Raw genomic sequence first — 22,289 nt, 5'->3', positions numbered from 1 at the left:
CGGCAGATTGATCTCGGGCACAGGAGGGACGCTATGAGGATCGAACGGCGCAGGAGCCGCAGGTGGAGGGGCGAGCATCTTGTTCGTACTTCTGAAGAGCTTTCAGCGTAAACACAATGTATGTGAAGGTCGGTCTATTCTTTCGGGACTCCGATGATGACGGTGGGATCTGTCGAATGAGCCTAGGCAGTTGGACTGGGAATTTAGACGCTTGGAAAACTCGCCCACACGTCACAGATGGCGTTGTTTGGTCTGGACTCGGAGAGTGTGTTTCCGCGATGATGTAACTGATGAGGATGAGTTTGACGAAAGGGATTGTGGTATGGATTTTGGACAAGAAAACTGGCCGACAGATGGCGCAATAGGGCACGGGATGGCGAGACTGATTAAGGGGGCTGATGGTTTGCAGCCCTCCAAGGCGGGCAAAACTATGAGAAGTTCTCGATTCTCCTGTCAAGACATGGACCGCTGGAAATGGCTACTGTATCTCAGAAAAGATTGCGAGCTGGCAGGCACGACTACAGCAGCGACTACTTCGAGACATGGCAAGTGCTGCTCGGAGTGAGTGTCGTCCTAACTTCACTAGCCCGATCAAGCTCACAGCAAATATGATAATGGAACGTTTGAATCTAGAAATACAAAGCTTTAATAATCTTGGAAGATCAGGGTCAGCACGAATGTCCAGTCGGCTTGTTTCTCTGACACATCGCGAGAAGGCTTACTGCTGTCGCGTATGGCTTATGATGGGCTGCTCGCTCCACATCTCTGTGGTATCTAGAAGCTAGAGAGACCTAATTCGTGCAGTACCATGGTCTGCCCTGTCCATCAAGAGCTTCAATCCCGTCTTGAAACATATTATGGGTGACAAATGTTGTCATTGCTACGAGCACGAATATCGATGAAATGATTGTGCCTACCTCCTCATCAAGAAGTAGGTGTCATGCCATTATGATGGCTCGCCACGGATGTGGTCTCCTTATCAAAGCCTGGGATTCATAGAGACAGTACAGATGTAAAAAAAATTGAATCGACAGAAGGCACATACTCTGGAGGCAGATTATCTGAGGGGATGCCGTTGGAGAAGGTTGTTGCAGGGCAGCTGTCTTACATAAAGCACGGAAGCTCACAAGCTGTGGAGGCGGGATGGCCCCACTCTGAGGCGTCCCCACCACTGCCAGTGCCCTCGAGCTCGAGCAGCACACAGCAGCATCGCAACGTCAGTCTCCCAACCCCACACTCACCTCCGATCCCAAGGCAGACGGCAAGCCATCCATCGACAAGGGCACTGCGACCACGATCCACGAGCCAGCGACACTCTCCCATTGCCCACAGACACCATCCGTCCAGACCAGCTCAGCACCGCACAGCATCGAGCATGTCCATCATCCAGCAGCACACCGCTGACTCGCTCAGCGACGCCTGGCGCACCGTCAACGTCGATGCCCTCGACCCAGACTCGTCCCTCAACTTCGACCTCTCGACCCTCCACCCGCCCTTGCCCGAGATCTCCGAGGACGACGTCCGCCAGCTCAATGGCCAGGTCCGCCAGCTGCTGCGCGGCGGCGATGCCGAGGGCGCACTGAGGGGTTGCCTCGAAACGCCCGTTTACAACGGCTCCGACGCGGCAAAGGTATGGCGATTGGGCATGCATCCGTAACGGAACCCAGCTTCTACCAGGTCTCTTGCTCGTCAGACTGTAGCTATGGCTGCATGACGACCCGAGGCCGGTGGGCAGGGACACGGCGCTGTTTTTGTCGAGCTCGAGACTGACCCCTTTGTTCCCACAACAATAGGATGCCCACCTCCAGACTGTGGTCGAGGTTCTACAATCAATCAAGGCGAGCGACATGACACCAATGTTGCAACGCATCTACGGCTCGGAAGGCGGCAGCGAGCTCCTCGACGTCCTTATGAAGTACCTGTAGGCAGACACCCAGCTCACACAATGTCACACAGCGACAAATACCTCCAACTGCCGGGTCAACCCTTTCCCGACCAGGATTCACAAGCGGATACTGACTTTAAGAATCCAATGCGCAGGTACAAGGGCATGGCGGGCGGATCGAGTGGCAGTGCCAAGGCGCAGAGGCAAGCGGCCACACCCCAGTCCACCGGTTTCAGCCAGGTCAGCGGCCGGCCGAGCGCCATGAACGAGTCTGGCGGGCAGGCGATGAGCGTACTGTTGAGCTGGCACGAGAAGGTGGTGGACGTTGCTGGTCTGGGCAGTGTAGGTCGCTGCATGACCGACTGGCGGAAGGTTTAGAGAGCCGGACGAGAAGTGTTTGAGAAGGGCTGCTCGCCGGGACAGAGCTTAGACGGTACGGAAAAGACAAAACAACCAAGATCACCACGACACCTTTGACTCTGTCCTTTGCGAGCCTCGTGAAGCGCCTCGTGGTGTGGATACGGTCCGAATTCACTAATGTAACCGGTAAAGTCGGCGAAAATCTGCTCACAGCGAGCGTCTACATAATGGTTTATACATATCTTGTTACACTCATGAAGATTGTAGTACATCCTTGAGGTTGATCTGCCCGCTGCCCCTGGGCAATGGTTGTGCCTGGTCACCCCCTTCCTTCCATCCAATCATGTATATCATGCGGAACGTGGCGGGCAGGCTGCCGTCCTCATTGCCGTGTAGCGCACGGTAGATGGCCTCCCCGGCGAGCAGCACGTCGCGCTGGATGGCGCCCATCTCGCGGCCGAGCACGGCGCTGCTCTCGCCCATGGCCTGCAGATCTTGCATGAGGGCAAACATGTCTGGGTAGTCGACGATGATGTCGTCCACGTCCACGGTGAGCATCTTGAAGCCGGCCTTGCCCAAGAGCCCGCCGACGTCGCGGACATCGGCGAGCGGGGACACGTGCGGGCTGATGCCGCCCCTGCGCTCCTGCTCGGCGAGCTGCAGGGAGGTGCGCAGCTCGAAGAGCGTGTCGCCGCCAAACATGGCGCCCATGAAGGCGCAGTCCGGCTTGAGGATGTTGTTGATCTGCGCGAGCACCCCCGGGAGGTCGTTGATCCAGTGCAGCGCGAGGGACGACAGGACCAGGTCGAACGTGTCGGCCGGGTAGGGCAGGGTCTCCTCGTCGGCAAGCACCTCCCGGGTCATGTTGATCTCCGAGTTGAAGGGCAGGTCGGCGTCGCGGTAGAGCAGCGTCTCGGAGGACTCGGCGGCCGTGAGGTGCGAGATGCGCCTGGCTATCGGGTCCGAGATGGGATGCTCGGGGACGGGTCCGGGTCGGGCCGGACGAGGGCGCGCGCAACGTTGCAGCTGTTGGCGCCGAGGTCGAGGACCTTGGGGTAGGTCCGCTTGATGTCGAGGAGGCGCTCGCACAGCCGGATGGCGACCTCGTCCTTGAGATAGTCGGCCGTGCGGCTGCTCTCGACGTCGGCCGCGGCGCGTTCCTTTTGAAGCCACTTTGTGCGGCGGTTGAAGACCTGGTGCAATGGGGGCGCGGCGGCCTGGAAGGCGTAGGAGCGCCGGGCCCAGGTGGGTGTTGCTATTGCTGCTGCTGCTGCGGCTGCTGCTAGCCTGGGAGAGGTTGAGGCGGCATTGTGGAGGAGCGGCCGTGCAAGGCGGGCGCAAGCCGTGGCGATTATCCTCCTGTGCATGGTGGCTGTGGGCAGGACCAGCTACATTCTGAGCCGTGGGGAGAGGTGGTGAGGAAGAAGAGACTGGGAGTGACGGGGTCGGCAGTGCGTTTAGCGTGGCGTGGAGAACGAGATCGTGATGTCTCAAAAAGTCTCGGGTCGTTGCAGCAGTGGGGGAGGAAGCTCGTGTGGGTCTCACCCGGATGGAAGTCTCCCCAAGATGCCAATTCGAGGCACGGGGACACGCCATGTACCCCTACCGACCGACGGCGCAATAACACATGTGTGGGCTGCGTTTATTCATTGCATGAACTCTTCATGGGCTTGGGTCACTTCTCCAAGCCTTGAAGGAGGCGGAAGTGACCCGGAATAGTATCTGCCGCCTAGGGACATCAATGGATGCTCCGAAGATGTGAGATCCTCGACGATCGAGACACCGGTGAAGACCCAGCCGGGGTGGCTCCAACCTTGGCATTGGCTCGCACAATGGCCGTCCTCGCTGTCTGTACACAGAATTGCAAGCAGTTGCAGCCCAGCTGTCCACAGTTTGTTTCTCCTCCAGGCGGGACATTGGAGAGGTGGAGGTCTGGAGTGGGCCCTTTGCTCTGGATTCTGGCAATTAAGCTGACTGACCCCTGAGCCCTGGCTGCGCGTGGCCTTGGCTCCCCTCGTGCTCCTCTTCTCCCCACAAGACAACTCGGTGCTGCATCCTATTGTACCATCGCTTCCCGTCGACTCTTCTGTGCCCAACTCAACCCGAATCGCCTCCAGCACAACACCAGAAGCCTTCGGTGCCGGCACGAGACGACGACTCCCTGTCGCCCACCTGCACCCGCCTGACGCACGTGCGACTGTTCACTCCGTCGCCCGGATGCTGCGGAGAGCCGACAAAAGGGGGGACGTCGCGCATACACAGAGATAGGGGGTCCTGTCCGGGAAAGCATCTACACCAGGACGACCGCGACGACGACGGCGACGGGCGCGAGCAGCGAACTCACCACAGACGGAGCGTGCGCGTCACTGCGACGGTGACCGCCCAAGATGGCTTCCTCCGCGGCAGCTGGCTTCCTTGGCCGCTCGTCAGCAAACAACTCGAACATGCGCGGCCTCGTCCAGTTCATTGCCGACCTCAGAAACGCCCGCGCACGAGAGCTCGAAGAGAAGAGAATCAACAAAGAGCTAGCCAACATTCGGTGAGCAGAACTGTGGGAGCTCGTGTTCGACGCCAGGGACTAACAAAAGGCTCCCGGAAACCAGACAAAAGTTCAAGGGTATGGAGACTATGCGCATGCGACTGGACCATGGACTGTTTTACTGATCCCCCCATCGCAGATGGAAGTCTGAGTGGATATCACAAGAAGAAATATGTCTGCAAGGTACGGATAATGCTGTGCGGATCCAACCAGCGACAACAACTGATACTTGTGGTAGCTGCTGTACATATACATCCTCGGATGGAATGTCGACTTCGGACACCTCGAAGCTGTCAACCTTATTTCCGCCAACAAGTATTCCGAAAAGCAGATTGGATACCTCGCCATGACTCTGTTCCTACACGAGAAGCACGAGCTGCTGCACCTGGTCGTTAATAGTATCCGGAAAGACCTCCTCGACAACAACGAACTGTTCAACTGCTTGGCTTTGCACGCAATTGCCAACGTGGGTGGCCGGGAAATGGGCGAGGCGCTCAGCGGAGAAGTGCATCGACTGCTGATCTCACCGTATGTCCGCCAGCGTCTGTTGGAACTATTGTCTGGAGATACTAAGTTTGTCGCAGAACTTCCAAAGCATTCGTCAAGAAGAAATCGGCGCTTACCCTACTTCGCCTGTACCGAAAACACCCCGACATCGTGCAGCCACAATGGGCCGAGCGCATAATATCGCTGATGGACGACATCGACCTGGGAGTCGCACTCTCTGTGACCTCGCTAGTCATGACGGTGGCCCAGGACAATCTGGAGCAGTACAAGGGCGCATATGTCAAGGCGGCGACCCGGCTGAAGCGGATACTCGTCGATGGGGATTTCACAGCCGACTACCTCTACTACAAAGTGCCATGTCCGTGGTTGCAGGTCAAGCTATTGAGGCTGCTTCAATACTTCCCGCCATCTGGTGAGTTACTGTCCGGGTTCTTACATCTGCTATGCGTGCTAACAACTTTGCAGAGGATAGCCACGTGCGTGAGATGATCCGAGAGTCGTTGCAGACAATCTTGAACCTGGCGATGGAGTCGAGCAAGAACGTCCAGCAGAACAATGCGCAGAACGCTGTCCTGTTCGAGGCTATCAACCTCATCATCCACCTCGACACGGAACATGCATTGATGAAGCAGATTTCGACCCGCCTTGGGAGGTTCATCACTTCCAGGGAGACGAATGTTCGTTATCTCGGTCTTGAAGCCATGACGCATCTGGCGGCACGCGCGGAAGATCTTGAGCCTATCAAGCAGCACCAGGAGGTAATTCTCGGCTCTCTCAAGGATCGCGACATCAGTGTGAGGAGGAAGGGTCTCGACTTGCTATATAGTATGTGCGACTCGACAAATTCCGGGCCGATCGTCTCTGAGCTTCTGCATTATCTGCAGAATGCCGACTTTGCCCTCCGGGAGGAAATGGCTCTCAAGATTGCCATTCTCACGGAGAAGTATGCCACGGATATCCAATGGTACATCAACGTGTCACTCCGCCTTGTGGCTATTGCTGGCGATCACCTCAGCGACGAGGTCTGGCAGCGAGTGATCCAGATCGTCACGAACAACGAAGAGCTGCAGGTCTACGCTGCGCAGAACACCCTACAACACGTCAAGCAGGACCACTGCCACGAGACCTTGGTTAAGATTGGTGCTTACGTTCTTGGGGAGTTTGGTCATCTCATTGCGGAGGAGCCAGGGTGCAGTCCGATTGAGCAGTTCATTGCTCTGTCCGGCAAGCTAAGCGCTTGCTCATCCAGCACAAGGGCAATGATCTTGTCATCATTCATCAAATTCGTCAACCTCTTCCCGGAAATCAAGCCACAATTGATGAACGCATTCGAGCTCTACAGCCACTCGCTCGACTCGGAGTTGCAACAACGCGCTTACGAGTATTTGACGCTAGCGACGCTGCACTCTGAAGACCTCCTGCGTACTGTTTGCGACGAGATGCCACCATTCCCGGAACGTCAGTCCGCACTGCTCTCGAGACTGCACCAAAAACATGCCAACACTAGCGACAAGCGCACCTGGGTCGTGGGAGGCAAGGACGCAAATGCCGACACCAATGAGCTTAACATGGCGAAGCAACCTGGGCTTAAGCGGGTGTTCAGCTCGAACGCGCCGCTGAATGGCAATGGTGCCTCCAACGGTCTCAATGGGCACACCCATGACCTCTCTGGACTCGACATGAACGCCGGGCCAATGCCAGAAAAGGTCATTAAAGTGCCAAATCTGGCAAGTGCCGCTCACTTGTCACCGGGCTGGGAAGCTGGCTTCAACAAGCTTATGCTCAAGGCCGATGGTGTCTTGTTTGAGGATGGCCAGCTGCAAGTGGGAGTGCGCTCCGAGTATCGGGGGCAGATGGCTTGCCTGATCTTATATATTGCCAACAAGACGCCAGCCTCCATCAGCTCGTTCACAACGACGCTGGATCTCGACGCGAGCGACAAGCAGAACCTCTCATGGGATGTCAAGGGCATTCCGGACAGCACAATCCCCGCAGGAGGTCAGACACGGCAGATTATCATGTTTGAATGCAAAAAGGTGTTCAATAACTGCCCGACCGTCAGGATCAGCTATCTGGCTGGTGCCCTCCAGGCCCTGACACTCAAGCTCCCGATCGCAGCCCACAAGTTCATGGACGCTGCCGATCTCACCGCGGAGGACTTCTTCAAAAGGTGGAAGCAGATTGGCGGTGCACCCCGCGAGGCACAGCAGATCATTACTTTGTCTGGCAAGCCGGATAGCAATGCCATCACGGCCAGCTCTGTGCGCAAGGTCATCGAAGGATTCCGCTGGGGCGTTCTTGAGGGCGTTGATCCCAACACGAAGAACTTTGTCGGAGCGAGTGTGCTGCACACTTCTGGCGGTGGCAAGTTTGGTTGTCTCTTGCGGCTGGAGCCCAACTACGAGACGCAGGTATGTTTGCTCATTTCTTGAAGGACCTTGAACAAAGAGAGCCACAAAACTAACCTACTGACCTCTCAGATGCTACGCTTGACCATCCGCGCCACGGACGAGGGCGTGCCAGCCGTGCTGCTGAAACTAATGGAGGCCAGGGTGGCGGCAGGCGAGTCGACGAGACCTGTGCGGGACGAAGGGCCGACGAGGCAAGACATATCTAATGTATTTGGCAATGTGATGGTTACATAGCATGCTGCGAGAGTCTGGGGATGATTATTCTGTTTATGCATGAGAATGACGAATGGAACGGGGAAAACGCTGGTTTACTACATAGCAGTGCAAAAAGGCAGCATTCATTGTCCTTCAGTTGTTGATTTACTCTCTTCCCAACTTTCTCAACTAACTTGGGCGTTTGTGAACAAGTCGAAGCCGAAGAAAAGCGGAAGGGGGCGCAGTTCACCCTGATGGCTTGTGTTTGTGTGTGTGTGTGTGTGTATGTATGTCCCTGAGCTGAGCAAACTCTGGTAATGCCTACGTCTGAACCGTGCGAGATCTTTTTCACACCATGTCGATTGCTAGGCGAGTTCATGGCACGTCATTCAGTACTTTTTGTTCTAGTAGGAACAGGCAAACATGTTTTGTGCGAGATCCCTGGCCTTGAACGATCCCGCCCCAACACGTGCCAAATTCAAGCAATCTTTAGTCGCCAGACTCTGGAGCCTGCCGTTCCTTTTGCTTAGATATGCCGGCCAGTATAGTGATCGGAAGAGCGAAGAGCCATCACAAGAAGCAATACTTGGCTCACGAGAGTCGTTGGAGTGGACAGAGTCGTCCTCTTCGCTCTCCCATTTGTGTATACCTTACCAATCATGGTGCTAGCTACCGATCGTCGAGCACTTTCGCAGGCAGATGCAGACGAGACAACTGCATGGCACGGATCTTTTCCGCTCTCTCCTCTACCACATGTCGTAGCCACCCAGCCAGGGAGAAATGTTCAGACCAAACCATGAATCAGAAAATTCCCCGGTTCTGCCTAAAAGGCATAGAGCGTGCCGCACAACGACTTTCATTTCCACGGCAACACCGCAAAGATTTACTTGAGCAGACGTGAGACGCGACCCTACCTCGCTGGGCTGCCTTGTAGACCGCCTGAGGGCGAGCAAAAAGATTGGAGGGGGAGAGCGTTTGTACTACATTTGCAAGCGCCTGGCCTTGCTCAGAAACGAACACGCTCATTTCCAGGCGCTACGCTATCGACAGGACTTCCAGGTTCCACGAACGCAACACACCCTTTCGCGTCCCCCCTCGCATTTGTCCAGGACTTTTTGACCTCGAGAGATGCATGACGGACGTTTTCCTTGATTTCTCTCCACCAAACTCAACGACCACAGGCCCTGACTGTTGACATATCCAAGAGAATATAATCACCCGACCCAGCCACATCGGCTCCCATCCTGTCCTTGGCCGAGGAAGACACCAAGACGCTCCGGATCACGCAGCCTGGCTTGAGGGTGCTCTGCCTAGTCGACGAGATTGTCACCCACCGCTAAGAAAGTTGCTCTAGCATGGAGGACCAAGACTCTGTGCACAAGGCCAAGCTGCAGCAGCCTGCAGGTGAGTCTCGTCGCACGCACGACAAAAAGAATCCCATCATCACGATCTCCTCACCGTGGGCCCAAAAAGACCTGTCAGAACTGGATTACTGACATTTGGCTCGATGGGACGTTTCACAATTAGCAGCAGCAGCAGAGCTGCCTCGAATCGTCTACCGAAGACCTCTGTGCAAATACATTGCCGTGACGATTGTCGTGTTTATGGGCGTTGGTTTTCTTGGTTGTGAGTACAATATTATATCCCCGAAAGACCTCAAGTTACAAAAATTGCGGAACAGTGGCTGATGGCTCGCCCCTCGTAGTTGGTCTTGTTTTGATGACCGCTGCGTCCCATCGGGATGGCGCCCTTCGAGAAGGTGGCGGAGTCTCCTCATTACTCACCTCACCAGCATTGGCGGATTCGATCCCTACCATCCAAGAAGATTCAGCCTCGCTCACGATGACAACAGCATCGGCGCTCCCGACAGATCCATTCGGCGGCGTTTGGCACGAGGAACGCGGTGCTCCTGAATCAGAAGCTCATGGAGACCATGGCTCAGAAACTCGGTTGATGAGGACGACCATGAGCATCGTCAGCACTCGGTATGTATACCACACCGTGCGCCCGACCACGATAACTGCGACAGAGCAACCTGCTGCTGCCGATCCAGACACGCCCTCCTCGACCGTGTCTGCGACCTCCCTGAGCACAGCGACGTCTTCTGCGGTGACTCGGATGAGTACCTCCGCCAGTCAAACCACGAGCATGGCCTCGTCGACCCGCACGACCACCCTTCCAGAGATTTTATACTGTCCCATGTCAGGCAGTCCAGACGTCTACACTTTGTGCGGCCCTGACCAGCGGGGCACGCCCCAAGCTAGCGCCGCCATGGCAGCAGTAGCGAGCTCGGGCTCCTCACTGTCGGCATCATCCCGCGTGTTGAAGGCATTGCGAGGCGTGGCCAGATTGTATTCGGCTGTGCTCCTGAGGTCGAAACGCCTGTGCACCACGGTTGACCTTGCTTGTTAGATGCCAGCAGCTCATACCAGTGCGTCAGCACCAAGAACGAGATCGCAGAACCATCAGACTCCCATTCATTTCGGAGAGGGACCGGGCGAGCCAGACTGGCGTGTGCTCTCTGCAGGACCGGCAGCGGTGACGATGGAGGACCAGGCTCAGTGCGGCCGAATGCCTCTGAGCGGCTCGCGGGCTCCCGTCCTTGAACAACAACTTACTGCTGCCATGAAGCTACTTGCAGATCAGCAGCAGCTGCTGGAGAGAATGCAGGCCAAGCTGCAGATGCAGGCGGAGGCGCTGTCCCTGGCTGCTGGGCAGATGGCGAGAAACGCGACGCGTGCACACAGGACCAGAGCATCGGTGTGAAGGGCCTTCATCCTGTGTTGCAAGCATCCAAATTTCTGTATTTGCCAGTTTGACCCATCTATCTGTCAGCAGGGCCGGGGTGTGACAGCATATGATGATTGGCAGTTTTTCTTTTGGTTTTTTTTGCAAGAGAAACCCAAATCTGTTGGCTAGGTTGGAAGATGGGGATTTGCAAGTTGTGCAGGAAGCAGACGGGCGGTGTTTCTTGTGTACAGTCACTCCACTGGGGGGCATGATGATGTTGTAGACACGATCTGGGAATTCTAGAGATTCGACACACAGTATGCGGGTTGCCAAATGTGTTTTTTTTTTCGCGAAGCACGATCTCAGTGCACGATCGTAGCATGTCAGATGGGGTGAGATCCATTGGCCATTCATCCCCCCCCTTTCCTGTGCAGGCAGGCCCAGGCCGCTGCAGGGACCCGGATTGGGCAGTGGGGATCTGCAGAGCCAGCACGTGGGCCTGGCAGCGGCCCTGGGGGGCATCTGAAGGGGCGCACCGCAGCAGCAGAGTTGGGGGCCGGTTTGATGACGTGCTTTGCAGTCGTATGCTGGCTGTGTAGTTCTTGTGCCTGCGCAAGGGGCCACCTCGAGGCGTCTGGTGGGCTTGGTCAGCAGCCGGAGCCGCCGGGCATGTCTACGCCTGCGCTCGGCTCGGCTTGGAGTGATGCGATCATCACTTTGGGCCCTGGAGGGTCCCGCTCGGCGCCAGGCACGCCATGGGAAAGTAAGTGCCTCACGTCATCCATGGCCGTTCCTGACCGGTGCCCCGCCACAACCACCACCACCACCACCACCCCTCCACTTGCTCGCCGGCTCCGGGCACGGCGGCACAGCTTCCCCAAATAGCTGCTGCCGTGTCTTTTCGCTCCCGCGACTCGTGGCCCCTCTGGCTTGCTCGTCTTCTCCCTTTTACACAAACCCACTGCTTCCTGACTTGTTGGGCAAACCTCGACCCAATTGAACCTCAGAGCCTTGTCACTTACACATCTTCCGCCATGACGATCCCCACGCATAACCTTGCGGGCGAGCCCTACAGCAAGACCAAGATATGGACCACCCTCCTCACGAATCGCGGCTATTTTGGTGGCCTCCTCGTCCTCAACTACAGCCTGCGCAAGACCAACAGCCGCTACCTGCTCAAGGTCATGGTCACCCGCGATGTTGAAGCCGACACCGAGTACATGGAGGCCTTTGAGGCTGCCGGCATCCCCACCATTGTCGTCGACAAGATCGAGCCCGCCCCTCGCGACGGCAAGATCAACAAGGGCACCTGGGAGAAGCTCGCCCCCTGGGGCTTCACCGAGTATGAGCGTGTCGTCCTCCTCGACAGCGACCAGGTCATCCTCCACAGCATTGACGACATGATGGACGTCGAGATCCCCGAGGGCTGGGTTGCCAGCACCCATGCCTGCACATGCAACCCCCGCAAGCTTGCTCACTACAGCAAGGACTGGTGAGTCGGCAATCGTGCAGCGAGCACATCAACCCACATCAAAGGTCTTTTCGCCCAGCTGACACTACACACCAACCCTAGGGTCCCCGAGAACTGCGCCTTCACGGCTGCCAACCAGGAGACTGGCGAGCCTGCTGCGATTGTCGAGGGCAAGGTCCCCGAGAACCACCACCTTCTCAACAGCGGTACCGTTATCCTGCAGCCGTCCAAGGCGCAATACGATGCTCTGATGCACGCCATGAACACCGACCCCGCCGTGCCCACCATGTTGTTCTTCGACCAGGACCTCCTTGCCATCGTCTACCGCAACAAGTGGAAGCCGCTGCCCTACATCTACAACGCACTCAAGCCCATGCGCTCCTGCCACTCGTCTCTGTGGAAAGACGACCAGGTCAGGATCCTCCACTACATCCTCGACAAGCCGTGGAAGTCGCGGCAGTTTGACACTCAGGACGTCATTCAGTCGCAGCACAGCATCTGGTGGGACGTCTGGGCCGAGGTCGAGAAGGAGTGGACCCAGAGCAAGGATGCGCGCAAGAGGGAACTTTACGAGTCCGTTGTCAAGCCCGTCGTTGCCCAAGAATAGGTCCTGGGACACTTTGGTCCGAGTTTTTTTGGAGTAGGCAGCATACAAAACAAGGAGGCATGACATTGTTAGGCGACAGGGTGGCGCAGGAGTTTGGAGTGGCGTTGGTTGGGTTCCTAGAGGGTGTGCCTGAACCTCTTAGACGGTGATTATCATGAGCGTTTTGTATATGCATGCAGCGAATGCTCAAACTCGGCTATCACACGTAAAACCGGAGATCCTGTACTCAGGGCACCACAATGAGCAGACCTGATGACGTGAAAACCTGAACGACTGTTGCGGCGACATGTAGTTTTGCGACCGTGGTCTCTCGTACGAATGACTCAACCACTAGCCGGGCCCAATCAAGCCAGGTTGCGCTGTGATCGCGGCAGAGTCCATTCTTATGCCACAATCTTGGCCTCGCTCTTCGGCCCTCTCTCGCCAAATATCGTGCTCCCGACCCGGACCTCGCCGCTGCCCAGCGCGATCGCGCCCTCAAAGTCCTCACTCATGCCCATGCTCAGCTCCAGCTCTTCAGGATCCGCCAAGCCCAGCTCCTTGGCGACCAGATCCCGCTGCTGCCTCAGCAGCACGAAGTCCTCATTCTCATTCTCAGGCGTGGTCGCGACGCTCCTCGCAATGGCGCCAATGGTCATCAGGCCCAGCAGGTTGAGATTCGGACACGTCTCGTCCGAGGCGATGAACTTGCACAGCGACAGCGTCTCGTCGCCCGGCTGGCACCCGGACTTGGACTCCTCGCCCGACGTGTTGACCTGGACGTGCACGTTCAGCTTCCCCGGCTTGCTACCGCTGCTGCTGGCGTCGGCGGCGGCAGCGTTGGTCGCATCCTCCCCTGTGGTCGCCGAGCTGGAGAAGCTGGCGAGGAGCTTGCCCCGGTGCTCGTCGAGGAGCTGGGCCTTCTTCTGAGTGTCTACGCTCGAGACGCAGAAGAGGTTGGGTATCTTGGCGAGGTTCTTGCAGTGGCCTGGGGGGTTTTATTTTATTTTTGCAAGTCAGTCAGATGTACTAGTTTTGTCTTTCGCGACTTGGCGAAACAAAGGGGCACACGACACACCTCCCCCCCCCCCCCATCTCGAGAAAGGGGAGCGGGAAGGCCATCACAGAAAGACTGAAAAACTCACCGGACTGCAGGCCGCCGATGAAGTGCCACTGTATGCTGCGCGGCAGCAGCTCGGCTTTTTGCTGGAGCTCCTGTGAGTAGTTCTCGCCAAAGTGCACGTGTGAGGCCTGCTGCTGCAGCGCGAGGATGTCGTTGGCCGGCCTGAGCTTGGACACGGCTACGAGCCGGACCTGTCCGCAATGTGTGTTTATTTTAGCCCATCTGTCTGGGTGCGTGTGGTCTGGTAGGCGAGAAAAGAGAGAGAGGGAGAGAGTAGGAGAAAAAAAAAAACTCACATTGCGGCCCTTGGCGACGGCGGCCACACGGTCGCTGACAGACTTGAGCTGCGAGACCAGCGTCGAGGCTCGCGCGGGGTCGATCTTCATGTCTGGCTCGCTCATGGTACTGCCATATACAAGAACGCTGTGGTCGGCGGCGGTTCCTGTCTGTAAGAGATGTTGCTCCTGCGAAGTCCAAGTGCACGTGATGCAAATACAGGTTTTACTTGGGATTGAGTGACTCTGTGTGTCATTAACTTGCCGTCGTCGATGAGGTTATTCACATGTGAACTGGACTCCCTCCGATGGTAGGCGCTTGCTGTACCTTATCGATAGGCATGAGCTCTCCAAATATTTACTCCGAATGACGCTCGTCGCAGCGTAACCACTTTTCCGCTACCATTATTTTTCTGGCCCTGGAAGACATTTTTGGCGGCATTCATTATCTAGCGATTCTGGGCACAGTCTCCAGCAGCAGTTGGTCCTTACACATTGCAATATCCTTATCATTGACAGCCGGCCAACCTTCATTTCCAACCCCCGACAGCCTGCACCTCTCTCTCCTCAGTGCCACGATGGCGGACCCTCTCCTCACCTCGCTCTGCACAATCTGCCATATCCAGACTCCAAAGTACAAGTGTCCGCGCTGCGCGACACGGACATGCTCGCTGCAGTGCATCACAAAGCATAAAAAGTGGTCATCATGCAGCGGCGAGCGCGATCCGACAGTCTACCTGCCGCCCTCGAAGCTCAAGACCGACGCCGGGATCGACCACGACTACAACTTCCTCACAAAGATTGAGCGCTCGATCGAGACGGCCGAGAAGATTATGCGGGACGAGCGCGACATATTGCCGCCAGGAGACCAGCACTCGCAGCAGCAGCACCACCACCACCACCAGCACAACAGCAACCACCACCACCATCCGAACAAGCGAGCGCGGTTCAACGATGGCGGCAGATACGGAAATGACAGCCATCACGGTGCGTCGTCGCGCCGGTGGGACAAAAACTCGCAGTTCCGCCTGCGCAAGCTGGGCATCCACGTCTCCGCCGTGCCGTACGGCATGACGCGGGCCCGGGAGAACAAGACCAGCTGGAATAAGCGCACGCGCACGATGAACTGGCAGGTCGAGTGGTTCGTGCACGAACACGACGACGGACCCAGTAATGATGCCGCCCCGAACAGGGACGACGACGAGGCCCGCGAGTCGGCCGAGGCGACGCAGAGGAGGGGGCAGCGGCGACAACCGACGAGGATTCTCTACAAGATCCTCGACGAGACACCACTTGCGCACGGGTTCGAAGCCGGCCTCGCCTCTTTTCGGCACACGCAGATGACGGACGAGGAGCGTGCGGCCGAGAAGTCGTCGAAGAAGCAGCAGCAGAAGGAAGAGACGAGCGCAGGGCGAGCTGCCAAGACAGCAGCACCGCAGACCCAGCACTGCGGTGGTGGGCAGAACTCGTCCTCATCCGCCTGGACAGCGCACTCGGCTACAGTCCAGTCGCCAGCCTCGAGTGCCTGGCAGCAAGCTGCAATCCCTGCCTCGACCACCACTGCCACTACCAAGGAGGCTGCCGTCGAAAGCAACTACCAGTTCTTCTACCACAAACCCCGGGTGCCCTCGCGGCAGACGCAGAAGCTCGTGCCCTTGAATCCGGCCGATAGCCTCGCCAAGATCCTGCCCGGCCTCGAAATCATCGAGTTCCCCGCCATTCACGTGTTACCGAAAGGCGCACCGCTCCCGGAGGGGTATTCCATCGACGAGGCCCCCAAGCACCGCGAGATGCCTGTGCGGCCACGGCAAGGCGAGCAGCACCACAGGAAGAACGAGAATGGGAAGAGATCGGCCGGAGAGCTGATCGGATACGAGTCCAGTGACAATGATGCGGAGGAGGAGGAGGAGGGCGAAGAAGACGATGGACCGGAGGAGGCTGGTGTCAAAGAAGCGGCGGCTGTGGGAGCAGGTGACGTCGATCCGGCCGACACTACTAGTAGTGAGGGGTCTTCGGATGATGATGGTGATGATGATAGTGATGCGGAGTCGGACATGGATATGGCAGAGGCTTGAAATGTGTGAGAGTGTTGGAAACAGCCGCCGATTTGGAGATGGGGCATGTACGAGCGCGATTGTAAGGATGATTTGTCACAGGATACCCAGGAGCGAATGATTCGAAAATCTCCAAGCCACGCGAGCATACTGAGATGGGGAGGCAAATTCGACTAATGTTGCGAGGCTCTCGTGGCGGTAGTGTTTGTGCTGAAGCGTAAAGGTACAAACGTGTTAAGCTGAAAACGCACAATTGCAGACATGTGGCGCGTGTGGGTAACTCCCCGATGTGAATGGACCTTTTCGCTTGTGTTCATGTATTCTGTGATTCTATTGAACATTTATGGGTATCTCAAGTCTTGAGTAGATGCAAGTAGACCTCTATGCAGATGCTAAACAAATAGAAAAACACCGACACACACGCAAGCTCCGCTGCAAGTCTTGATAGCCGCCAAGGTACAAACCCCCAACGACTTTGCCAATCTCCTGACCTTGTTGGTTGCGGTCCAATTAATCCCACAGAAACCCAGCGACCTTTTCCCAGCCCTTCTTGGGCGGCTCCATGGGTTCCGGGTTGCGCTCGATCTCCTCCAGTGCCTCGCGGATCGGGACGGTCGCGAGGTCGACCAACTTGGTCTTCTTGAAGAACTTCCACAGCCCAAAGGCCACCAGGACGAGCGGGATGTCGAGGTAGGACGAGACGAAGCTGTTGGCGTCCCAGCCGCCCGGGACGAAGACGGGGAAGCCCGTGGTGAAGAGGATGAGCACGCACATGACGAGCGCGGCTGGGGTCGTGTAGGCGGTCCACGAGTTGTGCCAGGGCAGGCTGCTCGCGGGGATGCCTTGCTTCTTCATGGCGAGCAGCAGACGCCAGTGGTTGACGAGGATCGTGATCCAAGAGATGAGCACGCCGCACGCGGTCAGCGAGACGAACCAGTAAAAGACGGTCAGGGCCTCGTTGGACAGGCTGAGGAAGGCGAGGGACATGAATGCTGTCTGGAGCATGACGCAGACGTAGGGGACGCCCCACGAGGTGGTGCGCAGGAATATCTGTGGTGCCTGCTTCTTGAGCGCGAGGCCGTAGAGCACGCGCGTGCCTGCGAGGAGGGCCTGGTTGGACGATGACCAGGCCGAGGTTATGACGACGGCATTGACAACGGACGGGATCGCGGCGATGCCCGCGGCGCTGGCGGCAATCACGAAGGGCGACTGTGCGGCAGTTCCGCTCTGATCGTCGAGGCGCTCATCGTCGCTGGCGACGAGCATGCCGACGACGAGCACGGCAAGGATGTAGAAGAGGGACACACGGAAAAAGACGCGCTTGCAGGCACGTGGAATGACCTGGCGTGGGTTGCGGGTTTCGGCAGCCGCCATGGCAACGGATTCGGTGCCAGCGAAGGAGAAGACGGCGCGGGACATGACGGCCCAGTACCCGAGGAAGTATCCCCAGCTGCCCTCGGCGATGAACGGGACGAAAGGCCCAGGCACCTGCCAGTAGTAGAAGCCAAGTCGCGGCACGCCGGGGATGCCCCCTAGGTTGATGACGAGGCCGAGGATGATGAGGAAGATAATGAGGAGGATCTTGATGATGGCGAACCAGAACTCGACCTCTCCATAGACGCGGATGAAGGCGATACCCACGGCGAAAGTGAGAATCATGACCAGGACAATCCACACAGCCGAGTTGACGTCGGTCCAGTACTGGAAGAGCACGCAGATGGCGCTGATCTCGGCAGGGATGGAGAGCCAGTTTCCATACACGATATTGTAGCCGATAGCGAAGCCCAGCGCCGGGTCGACGAGGAATTCGGCATGGCGCACAAAGGAGCCCGTCACGGGCAGGAGGGCTGTCACCTCACCAAGGGCGAACTGGACGGCACAAACCACGAGCCCGATAGTGGCATACGCAAGAAGGGCTCCCAATGGGCCTGCCGTTTGAATCGAGGAGCCGAGACCAAGAAACAGACCGGTGCCCTGGACCCGTATTAGTTTCTGTTCCAGGAGAGCGAGCTTGTAGCTGATGACGAAGCCGAATTCATGGTGGCAGAAGAGCTTGGACTTACAATGGCGCCTGCGAGGGCAATAAGACTGATATGCCTCTGGTGAAGGCCCCGGCGGAGGTCTTCCTCCTCGTTCCTCGTCACAAAGTCGCCCTCGTGGTCTACGGCGGAGGTGGACGCGATCCCCGTGGTGCCGTAGTGCACTTGACCATCGTGACCCTTCATCGTGCCGTTGGGGCCAATGTGGGTGTTGTCGGCGGTAGTGGAGAGCAGAGGGGTCGTGATGTCGCCGGTCTCGCCGGGGGAGGTCATGGCAGGCCTTGGGAGGGCGAGTCCGTGGTGGACTCGACAGAGGGCCACGGGGGCACTTATACAGATGATTTGCACGCCTCGAGCCCCTGGGGAATCCGGGCTGGCTCTATCAGGGTCTGCTAACGTTCATGGCGGGTGGGGAATACGGGAAGCAAAAAGCTTGTGTGGAGGGTGAGATTCGGGCGCAGGCGGCCGTGAGGCGCCTCCCATCAGACAGCAGTTATCGCGGCAGGAGGTGACGGTGAGCGCAGTCTGGTGCGAGGCCGGGGTTACGTTGCGTGCTGTCGCAAGAGGCAGGGACCCTGACGCGATAAGCCTGGCCGGCGGTGGTGGGGCCACTGCTGCTTCAGGCATTCTCTTATTACTAAGGTACGCTTCCGGAGCCTCTGAACTGTGCTGTCGCTCCAGGATGCACCGAATATCGGACCATTGGGTCTCATCTCGGTCTAAATCTGACATGTCTGCATGGGTCGAAAACCTTGACAAGCCCTTGCGCCTGGTTCACTGGGCGTTGTGCTCCTACTTGTTCTCCATGTCGGCACTTGGGCGCGATTCAGGAAATCCTCGACATTGCATCGAATATCTCTACCACGCGCAGTACTGACAATCGGTGTCCGACAATGGGCCGACTCCATCATAGTGGCCGACCCTACTATTTCGCAAAACATCTGGGTTGGAAACAAGATGTCCACTTTTCATCCAAAACGCACATGTTCTTGAGCTTCCACGTCTGTGACTGTGGCGTCAATCAGGTACGGTCACTTGGTGGACAGCACGAGCGCCGCTAGGGCGTTTAGAGTGTCTGATGAGTATTGTGGCTAGTGCAACGAAAGCTCGCGCCACAGCCAGGCCAAAATACAGGCACCTGGTGCCCGCTGTGATTGGAGCGCGCGTGTGGCTGGGCCAGCTGCCACTCCCCGCGCCCACCTTTGATTTTGCATTTTCAGCCTCCTCCACTCCACTCTACCCTGCGGCGTAAGCTCAGCCTGGTGGGCGAACTGTCCACCTTGCACCTCTCGTCACGCCTTGCTCGCGCCGAGCTGCTCCCCGAGCCCTTACCCTCCCCACCTCCCAGCTCCGTTCTCCCTTTTCCTTTTCTCCCTCCCAGGCCTTTTCCTTCCTCGCCCGACCTCTCTCGCCTCTTCTTCTTGCCTTCCGCTGCGCCCAGTGCGCAGGCCCTCCAGAGTACACAATGTCCGAATTCATTGGGTAAGTCGGCGACGCAAGCTGCCTGGACCTTGACCAAGAGCTTCCTGTCGCGGCTTCCGCGCGCGTCTCGCCACCTCTGGGCACCTCCGGCTGCTAACGCCGCACCTCGCGTTGTCCGCTAGCTCTCGCATATCCCTCATCTCTAAGAGCGACATCCGATATTGCGGCACGCTTCACAACATCAACAGCGACGACTCGACCGTCTCGCTCGAGAATGTCCAGTCCTTTGGCACAGAAGGCCGCAAGGGCAATCCGGACGAGGAGATAGGTCCCTCAGACCAGGTCTACGAGTACATCGTCTTCCGTGGCAGCGATGTGAAGGATCTGCGCATCGAGTCGGCGGCACCAGCCAAGGAGAACAGCCCTCCAAAGGTGCCCGATGACCCTGCGATTGTCGGCGTAAGTCTGCTCATCACAATCCTTGCCTTCACACAAACTCGCCAGACGTGGCTGGGCTTTCCCCGGCCCTACAAAATTGGATATGACGAAACATTTCGGATGTAAACCTATTGTCATTGACTGAACAGCGCATAACCCCGTGTTGATACTTTCCGTTGCCTTCCTTCTGATCCAATAGCCATGATCTTTCTTTTCCAATTCGCTATCTCACAGTCATTGTGACCAAATGCAAGTTGCTAACGATGATCATGGATTTCAGGCTCGCGCTCGCCCAGCTGGAAACGCTCCCAGCGGACCCGGCAATCAGCAACAAGGCGGGCCAGGTGCTCCTGGCTTCGGTGGTCCTGGTGGTCCTGGTGGTCCTGGCGCTTTCCAGCAGCCCAACCACTTTTACCCTCCCCCTCCTGGACCTCCGGGACAATGGGGTCGTGGCGGACCGCCTCCTCAAGGATTCAATGGCATGCCTTACCCGCCTCCTCCGGGCTGGTTCCCTCCGGGTCAAGGCTTCCCTCCTGGGGCTCCTGGTCCTTGGAACAACTTCGGCTACCCGGGTCCTCACGGCCCGCCTGGCGGTCCTGGTCAGCAGCAAGGTGGCAGAGACGGCCCTTTTTCAGACAAGCAACAAGGGCCTGGTGGTGACAAGGCCAGATCAGGCGGTCCTCCTGGTCCTGCGGTCGAGTTGTCCTCAGAGACCAAGTCTTCAGCACCGGCTGCTCCAGGCGTAGCTCCTACACCTCCGGTCGATTCGAAGCCGTCAGTGGCTGAAGTTAAGGCCACTGCCGACTCCCTCACTGCCTCAGCGCAACAGCCGGCAGCAGTAACTAAGGGGGTTCCTACTGGTCCCAAGAGCAATCGCATTACGCCTGCCGTTCCTTTCTCCAAGCAAGGAGGTCCAGCTGTTGCGGCTGCCGCTGCGGTAAAACCCGGCGCCGATGCTGGCAAGAACCAGAACCAGGCCACGAGCCTGCAGGATGCTACGGACGCCGCTCGAGCTGCCGTTGCGGTTGCGATGGCGAAAATGAACCAAGCTGGCGCTGGACAATCAGCTGCACCTGCTGCCCAAGTGACTGGCCATGGCAATAACGCCGCGATCGACAATCTGACCAACAAGGTCAATGACATGCGGGTCAACGCAAACCGCCGCGGCCGTGGCCGTGGTGGACGTGGCGGCAATGTCCAAGGCAGCAAGGTTGAGGTTCCCACGGAAGACTTCGACTTTGGCGCCGCGAATGCCAAGTTCAACAAGCAGGACGTGGCGCAGGCTGCTGAAGTTGGCTCACCATTGTCTGAAGTCCCGAATGGTACACCAGCCGAGACCCCGGTGTCAGAGGATGCTGCTCCCGCAGCGCCACCGGCATACAACAAGACCAAATCATTCTTTGACAACATCTCCAGCGAGGCGCGTGAACGTGCTGAGAATGGTGGCCAAAAAGCCGGCGGTCCCGGTTGGCGCGGCGAAGAACAACGCAAGAACATGGAAACATTCGGCCAGGAGAGTGTCGATGGCGGATACCGCAACTACCGTGGCAGAGGTCGTGGACGCGGTCGCGGGCGTGGCTATGGTGGCCGTGGGCGTGGTGGCGCACCAAGACAGCCCGCTGCCCAGTAATGGCTGGCCGTCGTCCCAATCAGCAGCATGGTGGATTTCTCGAGCGACCTTGCTTTGTCTTTCGGCTTGGCTGAGTCTGACGAACTTGTACACTACCCGTCCCAGGCCACACTACTGGCCTCTTCTCCCACTACATCTACTGAGAATTCCTGCAGCGAGCACATTTGAGATTCTCTGTTTAGCCATTTTCTACGGATCTCGAGGAGTCCCCGTCTCAAAAGTCGTACTACCGGCTGCAGCGATTGGAGCGGCGTTTTTGTGTTTTTACGCGCGAGGGTATGACAATGATTAAGGATAACGACATCACACGGCGCGTGGGCAAAAATATGCATCGTCCTTGCATGAATTTTCGGGTTGGACCATGGCCACGGCGGTTCTTGCAACATGTTATTGAGGTCAGTTGACATGGTCTCAACTGTTTTTTTTTTTTCTTTTTTCTTTTTTTTTTCTCAGGTAGCTGCCGTGCACTTACTCCGTCCTGTTCTCGCTCGCGGAAGTTGTCACACCAATGTCAAATCAGTCGAACCTGCTTCACTTTTGAACTGCCGTGCGTATGTGATTATGCATGTCTTCGTTGGCTTCTCCATCACAGACTTGGTGTTTTGGTGTTTTGCCCGCACATTG

General features: G+C 57.4%; 9 protein-coding genes across 9 annotated transcripts; 5 read left to right on the top strand and 4 right to left on the bottom strand.

Annotated features, from left to right (window-relative positions):
* Window positions 1–1,375: 1,375 nt before the first annotated feature.
* On the top strand, window positions 1,376–2,263 carry B0I36DRAFT_377194 (Arp2/3 complex subunit; the record flags this gene model as incomplete). The annotated part of the gene is made up of 3 exons (XM_046160531.1): window positions 1,376–1,630; window positions 1,794–1,921; window positions 2,041–2,263. The coding sequence occupies 3 exons, from the start codon at window positions 1,376–1,378 to the stop codon at window positions 2,261–2,263; spliced, it is 606 nt and encodes a 201-aa protein (XP_046007460.1).
* Window positions 2,264–2,497: 234 nt separating this feature from the next.
* Window positions 2,498–3,612, bottom strand: B0I36DRAFT_367686 (S-adenosyl-L-methionine-dependent methyltransferase; the record flags this gene model as incomplete). Its single annotated transcript, XM_046159511.1, has 2 exons — window positions 2,498–3,194; window positions 3,230–3,612. 2 exons carry the CDS (start codon window positions 3,610–3,612, stop codon window positions 2,498–2,500), a joined length of 1,080 nt encoding a protein of 359 aa, XP_046007459.1.
* Window positions 3,613–4,271: 659 nt separating this feature from the next.
* On the top strand, window positions 4,272–8,148 carry B0I36DRAFT_334131 (putative AP-2 adaptor complex subunit alpha). The gene is made up of 7 exons (XM_046155308.1): window positions 4,272–4,784; window positions 4,849–4,862; window positions 4,924–4,967; window positions 5,023–5,312; window positions 5,369–5,703; window positions 5,757–7,702; window positions 7,772–8,148. The coding sequence occupies exons 1-7, from the start codon at window positions 4,633–4,635 to the stop codon at window positions 7,934–7,936; spliced, it is 2,946 nt and encodes a 981-aa protein (XP_046007458.1). The 5' UTR covers window positions 4,272–4,632; the 3' UTR covers window positions 7,937–8,148.
* A 3,513-nt stretch (window positions 8,149–11,661) lies between these two features.
* B0I36DRAFT_251397 (nucleotide-diphospho-sugar transferase) lies at window positions 11,662–12,705 on the top strand (the record flags this gene model as incomplete). Its single annotated transcript, XM_046150614.1, has 2 exons — window positions 11,662–12,119; window positions 12,201–12,705. 2 exons carry the CDS (start codon window positions 11,662–11,664, stop codon window positions 12,703–12,705), a joined length of 963 nt encoding a protein of 320 aa, XP_046007457.1.
* A 383-nt stretch (window positions 12,706–13,088) lies between these two features.
* On the bottom strand, window positions 13,089–14,193 carry B0I36DRAFT_377190 (alanine racemase family protein; the record flags this gene model as incomplete). The annotated part of the gene is made up of 3 exons (XM_046160530.1): window positions 13,089–13,672; window positions 13,830–13,998; window positions 14,104–14,193. 3 exons carry the CDS (start codon window positions 14,191–14,193, stop codon window positions 13,089–13,091), a joined length of 843 nt encoding a protein of 280 aa, XP_046007456.1.
* A 705-nt stretch (window positions 14,194–14,898) lies between these two features.
* B0I36DRAFT_334125 (uncharacterized protein) lies at window positions 14,899–16,408 on the top strand. The gene has a single exon (XM_046155307.1). The coding sequence runs from the start codon at window positions 14,916–14,918 to the stop codon at window positions 16,155–16,157; it is 1,242 nt and encodes a 413-aa protein (XP_046007455.1). The 5' UTR covers window positions 14,899–14,915; the 3' UTR covers window positions 16,158–16,408.
* B0I36DRAFT_30604 (uncharacterized protein) lies at window positions 16,234–16,561 on the bottom strand. Its single transcript, XM_046152050.1, has one exon. The coding sequence runs from the start codon at window positions 16,475–16,477 to the stop codon at window positions 16,310–16,312; it is 168 nt and encodes a 55-aa protein (XP_046007454.1). The 5' UTR covers window positions 16,478–16,561; the 3' UTR covers window positions 16,234–16,309.
* An 85-nt stretch (window positions 16,562–16,646) lies between these two features.
* B0I36DRAFT_252337 (amino acid permease/ SLC12A domain-containing protein) lies at window positions 16,647–18,361 on the bottom strand (the record flags this gene model as incomplete). Its single annotated transcript, XM_046150678.1, has 2 exons — window positions 16,647–18,110; window positions 18,200–18,361. The coding sequence occupies 2 exons, from the start codon at window positions 18,359–18,361 to the stop codon at window positions 16,647–16,649; spliced, it is 1,626 nt and encodes a 541-aa protein (XP_046007453.1).
* Window positions 18,362–19,440: 1,079 nt separating this feature from the next.
* Window positions 19,441–22,113, top strand: B0I36DRAFT_334122 (Scd6-like Sm domain-containing protein). The gene is made up of 3 exons (XM_046155306.1): window positions 19,441–19,657; window positions 19,780–20,056; window positions 20,316–22,113. The coding sequence occupies exons 1-3, from the start codon at window positions 19,641–19,643 to the stop codon at window positions 21,663–21,665; spliced, it is 1,644 nt and encodes a 547-aa protein (XP_046007452.1). The 5' UTR covers window positions 19,441–19,640; the 3' UTR covers window positions 21,666–22,113.
* The last annotated feature ends 176 nt before the right edge of the window (window positions 22,114–22,289 follow it).

Source organism: Microdochium trichocladiopsis (assembly GCF_020744255.1).
Source record: "Microdochium trichocladiopsis strain MPI-CAGE-CH-0230 chromosome Unknown B0I36scaffold_10, whole genome shotgun sequence".
NCBI classification, from domain to species: Eukaryota; Fungi; Ascomycota; class Sordariomycetes; order Xylariales; family Microdochiaceae; genus Microdochium; species Microdochium trichocladiopsis.
Note: the sequence above shows the minus strand (reverse complement) of the source record. Positions and strands in the feature narration are given on the sequence as shown.

Coding starts and splice junctions, on each gene's coding strand:
- B0I36DRAFT_30604 (XM_046152050.1), bottom strand. CDS start 16,477: ATGTTCAATAGAATCACAGAATACATGAACACAAGCGAAAAGGTCCAT.
- B0I36DRAFT_334122 (XM_046155306.1), top strand. Junction 20,057..20,315: donor ATGACCCTGCGATTGTCGGC/GTAAGTCTGCTC, acceptor CATGGATTTCAG/GCTCGCGCTCGCCCAGCTGG.
- B0I36DRAFT_334131 (XM_046155308.1), top strand. CDS start 4,633: ATGGCTTCCTCCGCGGCAGCTGGCTTCCTTGGCCGCTCGTCAGCAAAC. Junction 4,968..5,022: donor AGAAGAAATATGTCTGCAAG/GTACGGATAATG, acceptor TACTTGTGGTAG/CTGCTGTACATATACATCCT. Junction 5,704..5,756: donor TCAATACTTCCCGCCATCTG/GTGAGTTACTGT, acceptor ACAACTTTGCAG/AGGATAGCCACGTGCGTGAG.
- B0I36DRAFT_334125 (XM_046155307.1), top strand. CDS start 14,916: ATGCGGGACGAGCGCGACATATTGCCGCCAGGAGACCAGCACTCGCAG.